Raw genomic sequence first — 16912 nt, 5'->3', positions numbered from 1 at the left:
ATGATTGAATAGTGTTTGTGAATGCCAATGACTGAATCGATTAAATGATAACTGTTATATGGATTGAATGTTTATAATTGATGCACTAACTTGATCGCTGATTTTCATGACTGCTGCACTAAAATTCTGTATAGTTAAATAAATTGTTTATGATTCTTGAGTAGGCTCATTATTGAAGCATAGCGCCTAGACCTACTTACTGGGCTGAGCTGTATAGCTCATCCCATTTCTCCCTTCCCTCTTTGTAGATTGATAACAACAAGTCAAGAGTTGGAACGACAATGATTTCTGAAGGGCGTTGAAGCCAGACTTTTTGGAAGTGGGACCTAGATCTTGTATGTGTTTGGAAAGTCTAGCCCTGGATTTTGTCTATTGTAAATTTTGGGCCCTGATGCCTTAGACTCAAATGTAATATTTTTGGAAAAATGTTATATAAAGCCCTTTTGTATTGTATGGAACTTTAAATTAGTAATTTGCCCTAGTATTTAAAATTACTGATGTATTTTTTCTTGCCATGGTTTGCTTTGATTACCAAAATAATGGCATTGAGTTCATCCCGACCTAATTGACAAACACCACTTGGGGATCACGAGCCCGCACTCGGTCAACCTCCATCTTGGATGGTAAGGGAGTCAGGGGCACGAGACAGTCTTAGATCTAAAATACCAAAAATACAGTCCTTTTTAGGGATTAAAGCAATTAAAATGGCATTAATACTCTTATCCAAAATCCAAAAAAATATGAAAATATATTTTAAAGTATGACTAAACAAAGCACATCCAAATCATTTGAATAGTGAAAAACGAATTTTTTAAAAAATTGATTTGTGCCCAAGGGTATTTTCAAAATTTTCAAAAAAGATGGAAAAAATGTAAAAATACATGTTCATGGCCAAAACACTTTCCAATCTTTGCCAAAATGATAAAAAAATTAAAAAAACACATTAAAAATAAATCCCTTATATTTTTGGATTCTTTTTGTTTCTTTTAATATTTTTTGAAAATACCTAGCCCGACCACAAAAACTAGCCAAAACCGGATCAGCCAGTGCTTGGTTCCAGGTTGACCGGCCGAGTTTGCAAACACTAACCAGAGCAACCTTTTCAGACAGATTTTTTAGATTTGCCTTCTACATTTAAATGCCTTGGCATAAATTTTTTCCTGTTGAAAACTGGTCATCTGACAAGTCCCCAATAGAAACGTAGTATTCCATGTGGTCCAAGTGGACCAAAGTATTGACTTAGGTCCTCATGGGGTTTCACATACAAAAAGCATTCTACAACTATCAAATTAGTCCCTTATAAAAATAGAAATTGTTTTTGTTTTGAAACACCTATTCAACAAAATTAACACGAATTTACAATTATGTAAATTGTCTTGTAAGCCTGCTCTGGATTTGAAATTCGGAACAAATGAGGGTATTTTAGTAATTTGACCAACTTCGGAATGGAAGTTGATTTCCCATGAATAAGAAATGCAAAAGGAATTAAAATGAAAAGTAAAACAAGAAAAAGCAATAATGGGAGAACATGGAAAAGAGAATAAACAGAAAAACAAGGTGAATCATAAAATTCTGCCGCAGAGAAGCACGCCCTCATATTTAAGCCAGAAATGTAATAAAAGCAATATAGATACACAATAATGGAAAAAAGAAAGAGAAAAAAAATTGGCTTGATCGGCGACCAAGAACGAGTTCGGAATACCTTCTACCATTTTTTATCTCCGACCTCATCTATTGCCGCCGGCTCAAATTACAATGGAGAGCACGAAACCACAGATGCAGAGAGAGAGAGAGATACACCTGAAGCTCATTGCCCTCTATCTCTCTACTTATTGGAGGCTTGAGCCTTGTTCTCACCATTCACAACTGGGTCCCCCACATTTGTGGTTAGCGTGGGGTTCGAACTAGTAGCAGGAACTGAATTTCCACTAAAATGAGAAGAATTGCTAGCAAAATGAGTTGAATTTCGGGCCAAAGGAGTTGCCTGAATTGTGGGTTCTCCCAGTCTTTGGGCGGCTTCCGGAGCCTGGACTGGCCCATTTCCATCGGGTTCTTGATGGCTTGCTGGTGTCTCAATTTTTGTGGCGTATGTCGAGAATTGTGCTTCTGTATAAATAGACCAAATCATATTATAAATGGACAGCAAATTATATGTACAAAAACCGTGATGTCTTGTTAAATCAATCCACTGAATATACACAAACAAACATGAAAGGTAAGTATACAAAACCATATGATCCGGCAACAGCAGGCTCGCAGGTATCATCGCCTCCAATCAATGGGTTGATGGTGGGAGAGTGGGATGTATGACTGAACTAATAACATGTTTGGTGGTACCCTCACTCTCCACTTTATGATCCATTGATGGGACAGTGATGACTGCTATGCATATATGTACACATACATTTACGGCCCTCAAACCCTCAGGATGGAAGAGATCAAGCACTGTTCCTCTTGCAAATGCTCCTCATCAGTACTATGGCTCATCTAAACTGTCAATCGCGAGAATTAATAGTGAATGCCCCGGATGTATACCATATATGACTTGCATATGATATGATACACTCCGACTATTAATTATGACATGCACACGCTAGTGCAGACACTCGCTAGTGCAGACACTCGCTTCTGCTGTCGAGAGAATGAAAGTAGTACACATTCTTACCTTTCATTCTACCAACAGTGACAAGCTTTCGAAGACAATCCCGAAACTCTGTCAAAACCATCATCTCTTGGTCACCATATAGCTCGGTCGAACCCTGGCTGTAAGGGAACCGCTTAGGGTTGGCCCCCGAAGGGGAGGCTGCTGCACTAAAGAGTGTGTCTTGTTCATCACACATGAGAGCAAGAGTGCTTGGTGACATGGGTCTCCCTTTTTGGCCTTCGCCAGCATCTGAGCTACTCGAATCTTCACCGTTGGTTTTCACAGCTTGGTTTGTGCTTGATCGTTCATCTGTCGGCTTCCGATCATCCAATGGTTTTGGACCATTATCAGGGTTTTGGGATGGTGCTGAATTTGTGGGGTTTTCTGGTTGGTCGGATTTGATCCTTTCGATTTCTTTTTCCTTGGTGGCATTATCCACTGTGCACACCGAGCATGGCACAATCAGAAATAAATAAAATATTGACATGCATTACATGCACAATAACTCTCTCTCTCTCTCCCTCTCTCAAAAGAAAAGAAGAAAGCACTAGTCACAATGAAAAATAGAACATATTATGCCCTCCCTCTCTCTCTCTCTCTCTCTCTGCATATTTTGGTATTGTACTTCAAGTGGATGGATATTTTTTGTTGGGTACCCCAGAATTTGCTAATTTCCTTTTTTATTTTATCGTACCCAGAGAACTTCCCTATTTTCCTTTTTCTCCTCCCACTGAATACGATGACAATTTCACTCAGAATAAATCAATTTCCCAAGAGGAGTGTATAAAAGAATCCATGGTTGTAGCTATCAAATCCTTTATCTTCATCCTACAATCTCTCTTTAGCATCCCAATGAAACCCTAATTCCATGACCAGTATATACATAAAAAATACCCCAAGCTCACACAACCTTTTTTGTTTCTTTTCTTTTCTTTTTTTTTTGATGGGGTGGGGAGACACTCGACAATCCACCGTCTTAAAAATGTTATATTGTATTACATATACGGTACTCCAATGCCATATCCACCATCCCCTCCCACTGATGAATGGTCAAACTGTACCCAGGTGAATGTCCCTTTGAAAGTTGACTTTGTTGGTCTACAGCATCAACCAGAGGATATGTGTGGTAGATGTAGACTTGGAGTACAATATATCATATTTTGCAAAATTACATTGTACTTTCCAACGACGTTTATTATCAACTCTATGGTAAGGAGATCTACGGGGATCTGCCTGATGTCATCAGATGATTAAGGGTGAAAGTGGTATTCCTTTCAATGTGGCCCAGTTGAGGTTGCAGATTTCTTAAGTTCCATAGAGATTTATGATAATATGGTATGGCAAAATATTACAATTCCCTAACGTATGAAAATCTAATTTATACTGCATTGGAGTCATCAGTGTGTCGCAAGATGGACAATGATGAACAACTTTGACCTCGTTTCTCATTAAATTAAATAAAAACATTGTTAGTCACTCAATAGTAACTCAACCTTAAGAGGAATTCAAAATTCTTTTTAAGTACACTGTTAATCCCATGAATGTGGTACCTCAAAGGCCAACCACTGTCAACTCAATAATGGACTTGGAGATTAACCATGGTGGCCTACCAGGACGCTGCCGTATAGCCCCACATAAATTAATCCCCGCCCTCCATCATTGAGATTTGAGAGTGGATGGAAGATGCTCCTTTGGACTACTGTATACCATGCTCCATTGGAAATGGTACACTTTGCCTTTCTTCAATTTACACACAGTGAATATGCATTGAGCTTTTACTAGTCTCATCCAATGCACATCTTCAATTCCCAGACACCAGAAACATGAGGTCTATAAAGGAGTGGGTACCTGCAAAAGCTTTAGCAGTCTCAACCGATACCATCGTCAAAAGTTTGCAAAACTCAGTCACATATTCTGGTTGAACCACATCTGCTAATAGAGACCTAAGGCAAGTACAAAAGGTTTATTAGCATAGTTGTATAGAATTTATTAAAAAGAAATATATAGTCAAAGGTAAGGGAAAAAGACAAATTTATAGTTAAATAGATTCATCAGCTTATTTAATACCTGAAGGTAAATTTTGATGGTGCTGTAACTGCAGGAGGAGCAACTTTAAATACAGGAACAGGGGCCACAGAGGATGAAGTTGCAGAAGTAGTTTTTATATGGTTTGTCTGATAAACATGTGGAAAACCCAATCAATTGATATATCATACAGTGCGATCCACAAAAGGCTTCTAAAAACTAGCATGAATTTATTTTAATGTTGTTGTAATTGCAACGCAATCATTGACAAGTTTACTGTACCATAGATCAGTAGACTACTGTGTAGATCCCCTTAAAAAAAGGGGGCATCATGTGCCCTAAACAATATTAAATCAATACCGCATCACCACATATACAGGTACAACACAATATAAACAAAGACATATATACAAAAGGACACGTATACATGTACTCAGACACTCTTACATGCTGGCATGAACGTATGTCATACATATGCCTACATGTTCTGTTTGTGTATTCCATCACATGAATGAGATGGATAAATAAACAGAAAAGATACTTTTTAAGTTTCTTTCCATCCATGTTACCAACTACTGATCAGCTCGTAACTCTCAGCATGTTGGATAAGTGGTTAAGGCATAGAGGATACAGTAATCCAATGGAGTACAATATACAGTATTTATGGGGCATCCACTATCCATTCATCATGATGTTCGGTGGAGATTAACCACTGTGGGGCTCAGCGGAACCTTTCACCCAGGTGGAGTTAAGTCCACAACCAGTTATCAGGAACACAGAGAAGACATCCCTTTATATCACCATATATCATAGTAGATTTGGTCCATTTGGATTATGTTAATACTTCCACCATGGAATAACTGGCCACAACACTGATCTTGACTCTGGAGTTTGAATCCTAGCTTAGTCAGCCAAGGTAAAAAAAACACCAATATGTCAGAACCCATAATTGTTATAAACATTCAAAATAAAGCGATCACACGTTCATTTTTGAAATTTTCACATGCAGCTAACCTCAAAGATATTTAAAGAGACGTATATTCCCTCAAAATAAATCACAATCTCTTTTTATGAGAACGGGCTCTAGGCAGATTTGATCAGGTGGCAAGTGCCATGATGTGACGTCTTGGATTCTATTCTCACCACATCCCAAGTTAACATTCAACAAAAACAAAAATAAAGATAAAAATCAAAATGAAAATAAATCACAATTGCTTTTCATTGGGTATACAAGCGATGGGATTCGAAGCTTCCAACACTTGGCAGAATGCCGGACCAGGATTCGTGTAGCCGGCCCCAATTAGTTGGGAAAAGGCTTTGACGATGACGATGACACTTTGCTGCATCTTTCACAGGCAAATAGGGGTGGCAATGGGTCGGGTATGGGTTGGGTCCGGCTGGACCCGGACCCAAACCCGAATGTATTCGGGTCTAGGTTTTGGACACCCATACCCGTACCGGTCGGGTCTGGGGTCTATCCCGTCGGGTCCTGGGTCTGATCGGGTCCATTACCACCCTCACTATGAGCTTCCTTTTTTGTAGTCTACAATGATGAACAACAGAGAACCAATTTTTGAGGGGTGGGCGATTAGAAAGAGAGAGACATTCGAGATCCAAAGAGAGAGCTATGTCTCTAAGAAACTAAGAGAGGGAGAATTGCAGAGAAGGAGGATAGCAATGGGGTTTGGCCGTTTGGGAAACTAAGGGAAGACAAAAAGTACTGAAACGATTTTAGGGTTGGGGCTTTGGGCATTGGGTAAAGTAAAAATTCAAGTCCGGGTACCCGTCGGGTTGGGTATAGCAGGACCCATAACCGGACACGAGACCATCCGGGTATCCTTTATTGCACCCGGATCCTACCCACGGGTCCAAAACTTGGACCCATACCCGGACCCGTGTCGGGTATACCCGGTGGGTATGGGTCGGGTCCAGGTCCAAGTCCAGGTCCATTGCCACCGCTACCGGCAAACCACCAAGCCATGAACCTCAATCCCAGAAATAACACAATTAAACATAAAAAACTCAACTAACTCTATTTCCATAAATGGCAGAATGAGCATAAAAACCCCATAATGGTAAAATTAGAAATAAGAAAACTATTGAGTATCACATCTTTCAGGAAGAGTTCTGGACCAAAAATTTCGGTTTCATAGGGTAAGATGCCTTCTGAAACTATTTCAAGTATAATAAAAGGAAAGGTATACTTAGTCCAGTGGATTATGGTACATTTATAGTCTGATGCAATGGATGGTGATGGAGAGCGAGTGGACCCATGGGCACAGGACATGACCACAATGGTGGATCCATCAATCTCTCAATTACCCCTTGTTTTATTAGAGAGTGGTGAACCCAGTGGACCACGGTTTTCTTTCCATAATCCAATATATTATAGCATACTTTGCCATTAAAACAAATCCATCTTGAGATATGCGGTAAAAGGGAAAAACTCTTCTGAAACTCTTTCAAGTAAAAATAAAATAGCCAGAGCCAAGGCAATTTTACCCACCTCGGGCATCAGATTATAGTGAAAACACGTTAAAGTCAACTATTTTTAGGAAGAGTTTTGGTGTAAATAGGCATAAAATCATCTAAATTTATTTCAGGTATAAAAAAATAATTAAAAGAAAGACATAGTCATCCACCTGGGGTATCGGTCCAAGCCTATGAACACCCTGATCTTTGACAGGTGGCCCTGGGCCAAAGAAAATTTCTTGGTTTTTTCTCTTCTTGTTAATTGGGGGAGAAGCATAACCAGAGGATCCAATAGCTCCCGTTATAGCAGCATTGGCTGCCTGCTGGAGATAGGTCATATGCATTCCTTGGTCTACTTGGAAGAGAGCTCTCCTTTCTTCACTGCCTTCATAGTTCTTGCAGTCCATGCACTTGCAATTATCAGAGCAAAGGATATTAGCTTGGAAGCATTCACAATATTTCTTGAGGCATCCTGATTTCTTGCAGTGACATCCTTTGTTGTGCTTCCCCACCATAGGCAGCTCCCCCAATTCCTCCTGAGACCATTAAAAAACATGCCACTAAAATTAAGGAGATAATATCCTTCCCCATTTATGTAATTTTTTTTTAAATTGGGTATTAACTGGAATCTTATGTAGTGAAATATCATCCAATGCTTAAACCTAAAAAGTGTTCTAGCTTCTTACCATACCATTTTCTTGAGCTATATATAACCATATAAAAGATAATACATAACCTTTAGTTTAAATGAAATTTTGGGAATGCAAATACACTTCGCTCACCCAAGTTATGAGCCCAATCATAGTCATTGCTGATAAATTTGGTATGAGTAGGAGAAATAACCATACCAATCATTGCTTATTTCATGGTAAGGGAGAAGGCAGAAACAACATGCAGCATGAATAAGGTTATCCCGGGATATTTTCACTCCAGAACCACCAAACTACTAGAGAGCATAATCTTCTTTTTATTACCAGAAATAGATGGGAAAATATGTCAAAATCTGGATTGTGGGAAACCATAGCCTTCAGGATCATCATCATGCAATGAAATGGAGGGTGATTTATTTTATTTTTTTCTTTGAGGTTTTTGTTGTTGTGGGGGGGGCAGGGGAGATAGAAAGAGAGGGACACACTGGGTCATGTACGCTTCTGGTGGGTCCCACTCTCCTGCCGTCACTGCCCATCATTTCGCCAGATGGCGATGAGTGCAATGGATCATGAGTACATTACAATCCATAGAATTAGTTTATACTTTCCCTATAATAGATGGCTCAGTCTTGCAAATATACAAGCAATACCAATCAATTACTGGACAGACAGATGCAAGTCAGACAAATTTGAAGACAAAATTTGAATGAAAACAGTAGAGCTGAAGCTATAAAGTGGCTGCATAACATGTATATCTAATGACACTCTAGTGCCATACCCTACTATCCCGAGGAGCATTAGGGCTACTAGCGATCTTTGGACGAAAGGCATTTGGATTACGCTCCAATGTAGCCTCAACTGCCTCATGCCTTGTAGCTTCATTCTCAGGATTATTGCAACAATTGACACAATTGCATCCATCGCAATATACTCCGGAGGCAAAGCACTCGCAATACCTGGTAAAAAGTAACTGGAATCAACTTCGAGCAAGAAAAATAGTCTATCAATCAGGAAACTATTGAATCCAAGAAGAATACACTTCCAAAAGAAAAAAGCCACTTAAAAATATAAACAATTATAGAATATAAATTACAAAGAACAAAAAGAGAGAAAATATTAAGTGAATAATACGTTTTCCCAATAATAAACAGTAAGATCTTAAACAATTTAGATGATATATGGACACCTTGATTGCAGGAAACACCTAGTGAATAGTGTTCCAAATCTTTCCATGGATAACACTCCAAGGTATCCAATAGGAGTCTATGAAGCCTGAGGTTTCAATCAAGAGAAGACTTACCTGAAACAGCTGGTCTAAACTAGCACATTATCAAAGGAAATTTTACTTGTTATTTAAAAAACCTGGTATATTCAAGCTAATGAGAGAGTGGAGAGAGACCATTCCAATGTATGGATCTTTCCAAAAGCATTAAGCACTACATAGAAATGACATGGAGGTTAAGCACTTACAACTTCAAGCATTTGGAGTTTTTACAGTTGCACTGTTTTGGTTTCTTTGGAGTACAATCTTTTGCATCAAAAGGAGTCCGCGGTCTTGGAGGAGCTCTTGGAGATTCCGGCTTCCTGAAAGTAGCCAACAAATCTCAAAAGTTAAAAACTGAAACAAAATAAGGTATTCTCTCCATCCAAACTTTTGAAACCCATAAAAGAAAGAGAATAACTATCCCTTAATAAAAGATGTATATTAACAGGCAAGTTCAAAAGAATCAAAACACATCAATGAGCAAAAGAATAAAAGGATCTGAGAAACAAAACTAAACAATGTAACAGAAACTTTGAGCACCAGCACATAAAGCTAAATATTTTTTTCTTTCAGAAAGAAAATAAGTAATTCTGGAAATAATAAATCACTCTCATCACTGAAGAGAGATTTTAGGTCCTCCCCCTTGGGAACATAAAGCAGTATGAAATCCACCGGCTTAAGTATTTTCAGAAGCTTAACTATAAGAAGAACACAAGATCTTGCGGTAGAAACGAATATGTGTTTTATCCACAAACCTATCCACATCAATTCTTTATGCATAAACAGGGTCGATCACAATAGCCTAGTGGTTTGAAGCTCTTATTCCCACACTTTAGCCTGCAGTTTCAACCAAATGCTTAACAAAAAAGAAGAAACTTTCAAAGGAAAAGAAAGTGAGTGACCAATCGAAAATTGTAATGCACCAATGCTCTTGACTGACTTAAGTAATAAATGATCCAAATAAGGACACATTTGATGTGAAGATTGACAATTAACTTGACTCTTTCATGACGAGGCATGCAATTGTCAGTCTACAAAGCCTATAGAGTAAGGTGACAGAGTTATTTCTATTTGTGAGTCATTAGAACCATGGACCAGGATGATTTGAATTGCTCTAATACCCTTGATGGGAATCAAGATTGTTTTTAATATCATCGGTCATATTTAAGGATGGTATGGTTTTGCAAGGATTGAACAAATACAAACAAACGTGCATACCTGCAGATACTGAAGGTATAATAAAATTAAGAACTTGTTTTCTCATTATTTTAAGGTCGGTCAAGGAGGAACTAGTACTATGCAGTAATCATTTGTCAGCTTGTACTCTTGATCAGATGATATGGCTACCAAAATAGGAAATCATCCTCCAGAATCACCTCCTGACACGATCAAACAACACAAATAAATCGTACTCTTGATACCTATAAGTAAGCAGATCCTACACCCTGAATAGAATGTAAACAACAGTTCATGCCATAAAATTCTTGCTAAGTACCACCACTGACATCATGGAGTTCCTGCTAAATGCCTCCACTGACATTGCTTACTTCCACCCTTTCCTTATAAGGATTCACATAGAAAACTAGCATTTATCTAGAAACATCATACTGACCTTTTCCTAACTTCCTTCAACCCAAACCTTTGGAGTTTTATTCTGCATTAAGATATCTTGTCTTGCCAATAAAAGAGGGGCAATTAATTCCCTCTCCACAGTAATCACAATTTGTAGGGCCCACTATCCACTCAAGACCAAATATTTCTTAAAAATTTTAAACAAAAGATCTGGACATTGTAAAAAAATAAATGAGGAGGTTAGCCAATGATCGGTGCTATCACCCTAAAGAGAGATATTTCCATTTTCAAGCTTTTAGTCAATCCTCCGTCCTATCCACCACATAACCAATAGTTCTTGGGTGAACCTCAATAAGTGGGACATGGTCTGATGCCCCGGTCCAAGAAACTTTACCTGACCCTAATTCCCAAAATCGTGTTGTTTCTACTTCGGGGATGATTTAATGACCGAAACAAAACCAAACAACAGGAAACAATGTAAGTCAACACACCATAAAATTATAACAAAACCTAAAGAAGCCACTCACTGTGATAAAAGCCATGAATACTTACATAACCAAAAATGGATGCAACCATAGGGTATTAGGTAAGTATCCCAACAAAGTGATAATCATAATTGTAAGTCAGCAGCACCAACACCTTAAGAATAACAGTTATTATCATCATCACCAACAACAAACAACAGCAACAGTTCCACAGATGAGGTTTATAGCATTTCAAAGAAAACTCTAGCTATGAGATCCACAGAAACACATGATTCCATATTGTGTCCATCCAGGAAGAGTCTAAGTTGATGGAAATCAGACAACCATAGAAGCATATTACGATACTAAAATCAAGTCTAGCTGCTTTCACTCTAAAGATATTGTTCTACGTCAAGTGAATGTGAAGTGCATGAAATACAAAAGAATCATAATATTAAATCTCAAATCAAATGATTTGGAATAATGGAACAAATGTGCAATATAGGCATTTCTATGTAAGGCTTATAGTTTGGATAATCAAATCCCCAATCATCACCACTAATAAGTGAACTACCAACATAATCACTCTCTCACTAAGCAAGGGTGGATTTTTAATACGCAACTCATTGAATGAATACCTTGATTCTAAATATAAGGAGCAGCATGTGTACAATTTATTCAGTATGTTCACCAGTATCTGTAATTTTTAAGGGTGCTTGGAGCACTTGATATTGGCTGTTATTGACTTTCATTTCAGTCTGCACGTCTTAAGCTAAATGCTTAACATATCCCTTTTTATTGAATATGAAGTGCGCTTCTGTCCCCTTTGGAAGAGAAAGAGAGGGAGTAATAAGTTGAGTAAAACATCTTGAACCAATATAATCCTCATGCAAAAATTCTCTGAAAACTCCAGAAGCCATACAACAGAACTAACCCAACATTCTATAATAATTCTTCATGCTATGTTTTCTTTCTATAGACTAGGGATCTAAATTGGCATTAATATACATTTCAAATTTCAAAGCTTAGCATTATTAGTTGTATGAACTAGCCAATTCTGAAGGTGAAAACATATTTTTTTAAAAAGGAACATGAATATACAGAACACAATTACACAAAACAAAAATATTAATTGGGTATTACTCTATGAGAGAATATGTAAAATTCTACATAATCCACAATTTTAAAATACAAAATCCTGATGGTGGAGGTCTCCTTAATGCACCAAATTCTAATTTTTTCACAAGAAAATAGGAGAACAAGTAATGCTCAATAAGATGCATTATTTGGAAGAATTTAATGAACCCAGAGAACCACTATTAATTTATTCAAACTCAAAAAATTTGTACTTCTGGTAGCAACTATAGTAATTTCCTCTGTAATCTTATGATAAGAACCCAATGCAACTGATTGAGGAAAATATTAAACCCCAGTCACCATTTCCAATAGCTAAGCCAGTTCAGATTCTGCTACAAGGGTTCGGATTAACAATATCCAGAAATACCATAGATCTCAACAAAAACCAAGATTGAAATAAATCCGAAAAAAAACAACTAAATTCAAAAACCCCATATGAAATTGCATAAAATTTGACGAGAAAAATTATATCTTATAAGTCAACAAAAAACACAAACAAATTTCAAATACAAAAGACTTACTGTAAAGGAAGAGTCGGCCTCGAAATAATGTCCGTTACAGGCGCTGAAGTGCTACAAAAAGCTGTGAAATCAAGCTGGCGAGCAAGCTTTTTCACAGGAAAATCAGGTTGAGGAAGCCCCGACTCCATTACCCTCTTATCCATTTCACCCCAATACTCACACCATCAATGGAGGACACAGAAAACCCAAATGGAAAATCAAATAAAATCAGGTGACAATTACCCAACAACCCCAAAACAAAACTAGAGAGGGAAATTAGCAGGAGGAAAAACCCAATAGAGAAGCCATTCTCCGTCGAAAATTTGAATTGGGTAGAGAGAGAAACATCAAAAAGACACTTTGTAGACGCCAATGGTGAGGAAGATCCAGCGATCAACCGCAAAAGCAATAGAAAAGGCAAAAACCCGGCGAAAAATTGACCGGTAATTATCGCCGGGAAATTTTGAACCAGAGGTTATCAAAGCATGAGGATTTTGCTGGGAAAACAGAGAACTCAGAAGCCTCTCTCTCTCTCTCTCTCTTCTACTCTCTTCCTCTCTTCTTTCTCTCACTTCCCTTTTGAAATTGAATTCATAAAATTGGACGGTCTGTTCATGGGGTGGACACGATCGGACGGACGAGGTTGGGGAATCATCGAACGGACGAAATTCATAGGAGAAAGGATGATGAAATTTAGACCGTTCGATTTGAGATGATATTTGGTTCGAAGGGTTAAAGCGAGGGCAATGCTTGGGGCCTTCTTTAAAAAGGTCAGAAAAAAGGAGTTCCACTTATTGACCCTACAAAAGAACTTAATATCTAATACACCCTTGCTGAGTAATTTTCCCTCCAACCTTGTTTTTTGAATGGATAATGGAATTGGAAAAAAAGAAAAGAAAATTATGGTTTTTTTTAATGTTTGCTTGGAAAAAATGTTTATTTAATGGTTGATTAGTAAGTTGAGATCAAGAATAATGTTGATTTTGTAAATATATTTTAAATTAGGATGAAGTTTCTATAGGCACTAGCTTTTATGAAAACAAAATAAAGCCTCACATCTAATCACTTTCATCGAAAATATTCATGATGACTTTAAAATCAATTTCCAACAAAAAAAATAAAATTTGAAACTAATAAAATGTACAAATCTTGCAAATATGTGAATGCTCATTTATTTTTAAAACTTGAAATCCTATTTTTTTTCACAGCTATAATATTCAATCTGAGATAATCCATTTAAAGGTTTTTTAACACTTGAATTGCAACTTTTGAGGAGTTATGAGCTGAAGCTTTACTTATTTTGATAGGATTGCAACCTTATTAACCATTATCCTTTTAAGTAATTGATTAAAAAAATGACTAGCAGGTCCATGCTTTATTAGGCCACATCTCAGATCTCATTGGAGATCATTTTTTTAAAGTAAAAAAACCTTCACATTGATCATTTAAACCTTGGATATTATGGATATGAAAAATAATTGATTTTAAGTTCTAAAAAAAAGAGATATTATCTAGATCATCCATTTTCATGTGTTTACATATCTGCAATAACTTTACCATTTTTAGAGCCTCAAAATTTATACTAGTTATAAAAATAAATGTTCAATCTATCAAACGGGTTTCTATTTCAAATAACTTCATGGCCAGAATAAGTATTGAGTGGGTTTAAGAGGTTAACAGTTGAGATTAACGATATCACATCTCAGGTTTGATTCATACTACTGAACTACCTAACAAAAAAAGGTTTAATGCCCAAAATAAATTATTAATTTTCAGTACATGCAAAAAATTAAAGTTTATAAAACCAAATAAAATCAAATTTTATATTTAATAAAATTTATGAATTATGTAATATTTAAAATTTTGTTCATGAGGTATTTATGGCAGTTATGTTAGAGCTCTCCCTCATCCCTCCCCCCCCCCCCCCCCTCTCTCTTTATAAATAGAAATGGTTCTCTCTCTAAATAGAAATGTTATCTCTCTAGATAACTAGGAAGTATAGTGAATTTATTTGAAGAAGTGTACAATCATGACACATATTTGTATAAATATTTTAGGGATAAAATCCTCTAAGCCTAACGGCTTGCAATAAAATTGACACATTTTATCCATATTTTTTATACAGGATTTTCACATTTTAGTTATTTATAGAGTGGAGTGATGGAACATGATTCACATAACCGATCTCAAATAGTTTGAATAAGGCTTAGAATATGATGATAATAGTAATAACATTTATATTTATTTTTTATCTTTTTTTAATGCCTAGATAAAACACACGAGTACAAATTATGTCATTTATTTTTATCTTTCCATCTAAGTTGTCTGCCCACATTGTTTATAATCAAGTGAACTTCCACGATCTTTTTCATATTTTGATTTAATACTCTAGATAACAAGCAATTGTGGATATTTTTCAATTTTATTTACCAAATAATAAATTCATATATTTTTTACATATTGGAGACCCTAATTGTTGAGTTTTCATTTTTTTGACCTTTAAATATTTATTTCAATCTAATACTGGATCTCACACAGTCAACTACGGATGTATATGGTATTGGTCATATTACAAAGGGTAGACACATTTTTTGTACGTTGGAAGTTGAAAGAGTAAGAAAGACGAAGGAGTGATTATTTTAAAAAAAAAAATCTTTAAAAAACTAGTAGTTTTTATTTGGGTAAATTCATAAAACGTTGAAACAAGGGAAATAATAAGAAATATATTTTAATTTTTGAAAATAAAAAAAAAAATAAAAAACTTCAACTTTCATAAATCTCATCCACAACTTTTTTTTGTTAGTTTTGACATTTAAAATACTTCGAGTTATGCTGTATAAAATGGGGGTAGACAGTACTTAAAGTACCATAATACTAGGGCTTCACAATAATACAACTACTGTAGAGGCTATTTTGATAAAAAAAAATGCCAAAAAAAAATGTGGATGAGGTTATTAAAAAAAAACGGTGTAGATGGTGTGCCCCTCTACCTTAAATATATTATCGATCCAAACTAATACATTTAAAATGCGTCCAATTGCCCAAGCTTATCAAAAAATTATAATAGGGTGTGGTTTGTGTGGGGTTGAGGCCCAAAACAATCAAAGCAAGACACACCTTTAAATAGTGTCGGAATATGTTTTTCGGTACTGGAAATCTTTGTGATGGTTTGAAACTTTATTTTCATAGCTAATAATAAAAATTCAAAGCTTCAAAAATAATGTAGATCAAATAGATCTACGAACACTTGAAATTTTTTTAAAATTGACAGTCTAGAAATACATTATAAGATGGACTATGTCCAAGACTTGAAATCCATTTTGTCTCATGTTCATACATCTTGAGATCGAGATGAACAATTTGAGGATTTTTGGGCTTTAAAATAACCGTTTCTAGTGACTTCTTGAGGTGCACCTTAATTTAATTGTTTAGGGTCTCGTCCTTATATAAGCTTTTTCTATTATAATATGTGTTAAAATAAAACTTCACAAATTTTTCTAAAAAAATGCTAAAAAAAATCCTCAAGCCTTTGTGACGAAATAACATAAAATTGGAATAAATAATAATAATCTTCACACTTATGTGTGAGCAAAATGATACGCACAGTTCAATATTACCACGGGACAACAAATACGATTATAAATTTTGAATCTCTATGTGACTCCTATTTCATTATTTAAAACGTCTCAATGATAAATAAATGTAGAATATCTGGATCACCTCTATCATCAAAATTTATTCTCAATTTTTAATGATTTCATTAAAATTTATTTCTCTTTCTCTCTCTGGTGATTTAGATCATAATAATCCAATCCGGATTGAAAAGCAGTGCTTATCATTCTGGTTCCTATAGAACCAACCAGTTCTGTGAAAGTTTTTTTATTTTTTTTGTCAATTTTTATATTATACTGATTCTCTCCGAGGATAATTGGTTAGATCATTGATCCAGATCAACAATTCGTTGATCAAAATGAGTTTTTGGAAGCCAGTTCAGTCAACTGATATAGGTTTTAAAATAAGGGTGTGTTTTTTATAGAGCCTATGCTCTAAACAATCAAATTAGAGCTTACCTTCAAATAGTATCTAGAAATGTGGTTTCAATATTGAAAATATTTGTAATAGCCTTAAATTTTATTTTCATCTTTATTTATAAAGCTTAAAGCTTAAAAAACAATGTAAATCGA

At 36.0% G+C, this 16912-nt stretch overlaps 1 protein-coding gene across 2 annotated transcripts; it reads right to left on the bottom strand.

The window, feature by feature from the left end:
* Window positions 1–1558: 1558 nt before the first annotated feature.
* Window positions 1559–13277, bottom strand: LOC18426638 (Tesmin/TSO1-like CXC domain-containing protein). Of its 2 annotated transcripts, XR_016055550.1 has the most exons (9): window positions 12750–13277; window positions 9262–9375; window positions 8570–8747; window positions 7312–7677; window positions 4712–4818; window positions 4493–4587; window positions 2666–3082; window positions 2405–2492; window positions 1559–2106 (listed from the first exon to the last, which is right to left on the bottom strand). XR_016055550.1 is itself a non-coding variant. In XM_006833280.4 (8 exons), exons 1-8 carry the CDS (start codon window positions 12890–12892, stop codon window positions 1826–1828), a joined length of 1701 nt encoding a protein of 566 aa, XP_006833343.1. In that variant the 5' UTR covers window positions 12893–13277; the 3' UTR covers window positions 1559–1825. The 2 variants fall into 2 exon arrangements, 1 of the variants encoding a protein (XP_006833343.1); XM_006833280.4 differs by lacking the exon at window positions 2405–2492.
* Window positions 13278–16912: the final 3635 nt, after the last annotated feature.

This window comes from Amborella trichopoda, chromosome 5 (assembly GCF_054954075.1).
Source record: "Amborella trichopoda isolate Santa Cruz 75 chromosome 5, AtrichopodaSantaCruz75HAP2 v2.0, whole genome shotgun sequence".
Taxonomy (NCBI): domain Eukaryota; kingdom Viridiplantae; phylum Streptophyta; class Magnoliopsida; order Amborellales; family Amborellaceae; genus Amborella; species Amborella trichopoda.
The sequence above is the reverse complement of the archived record's forward strand: the minus strand, read 5'-3'. Positions and strand labels throughout refer to the sequence as shown.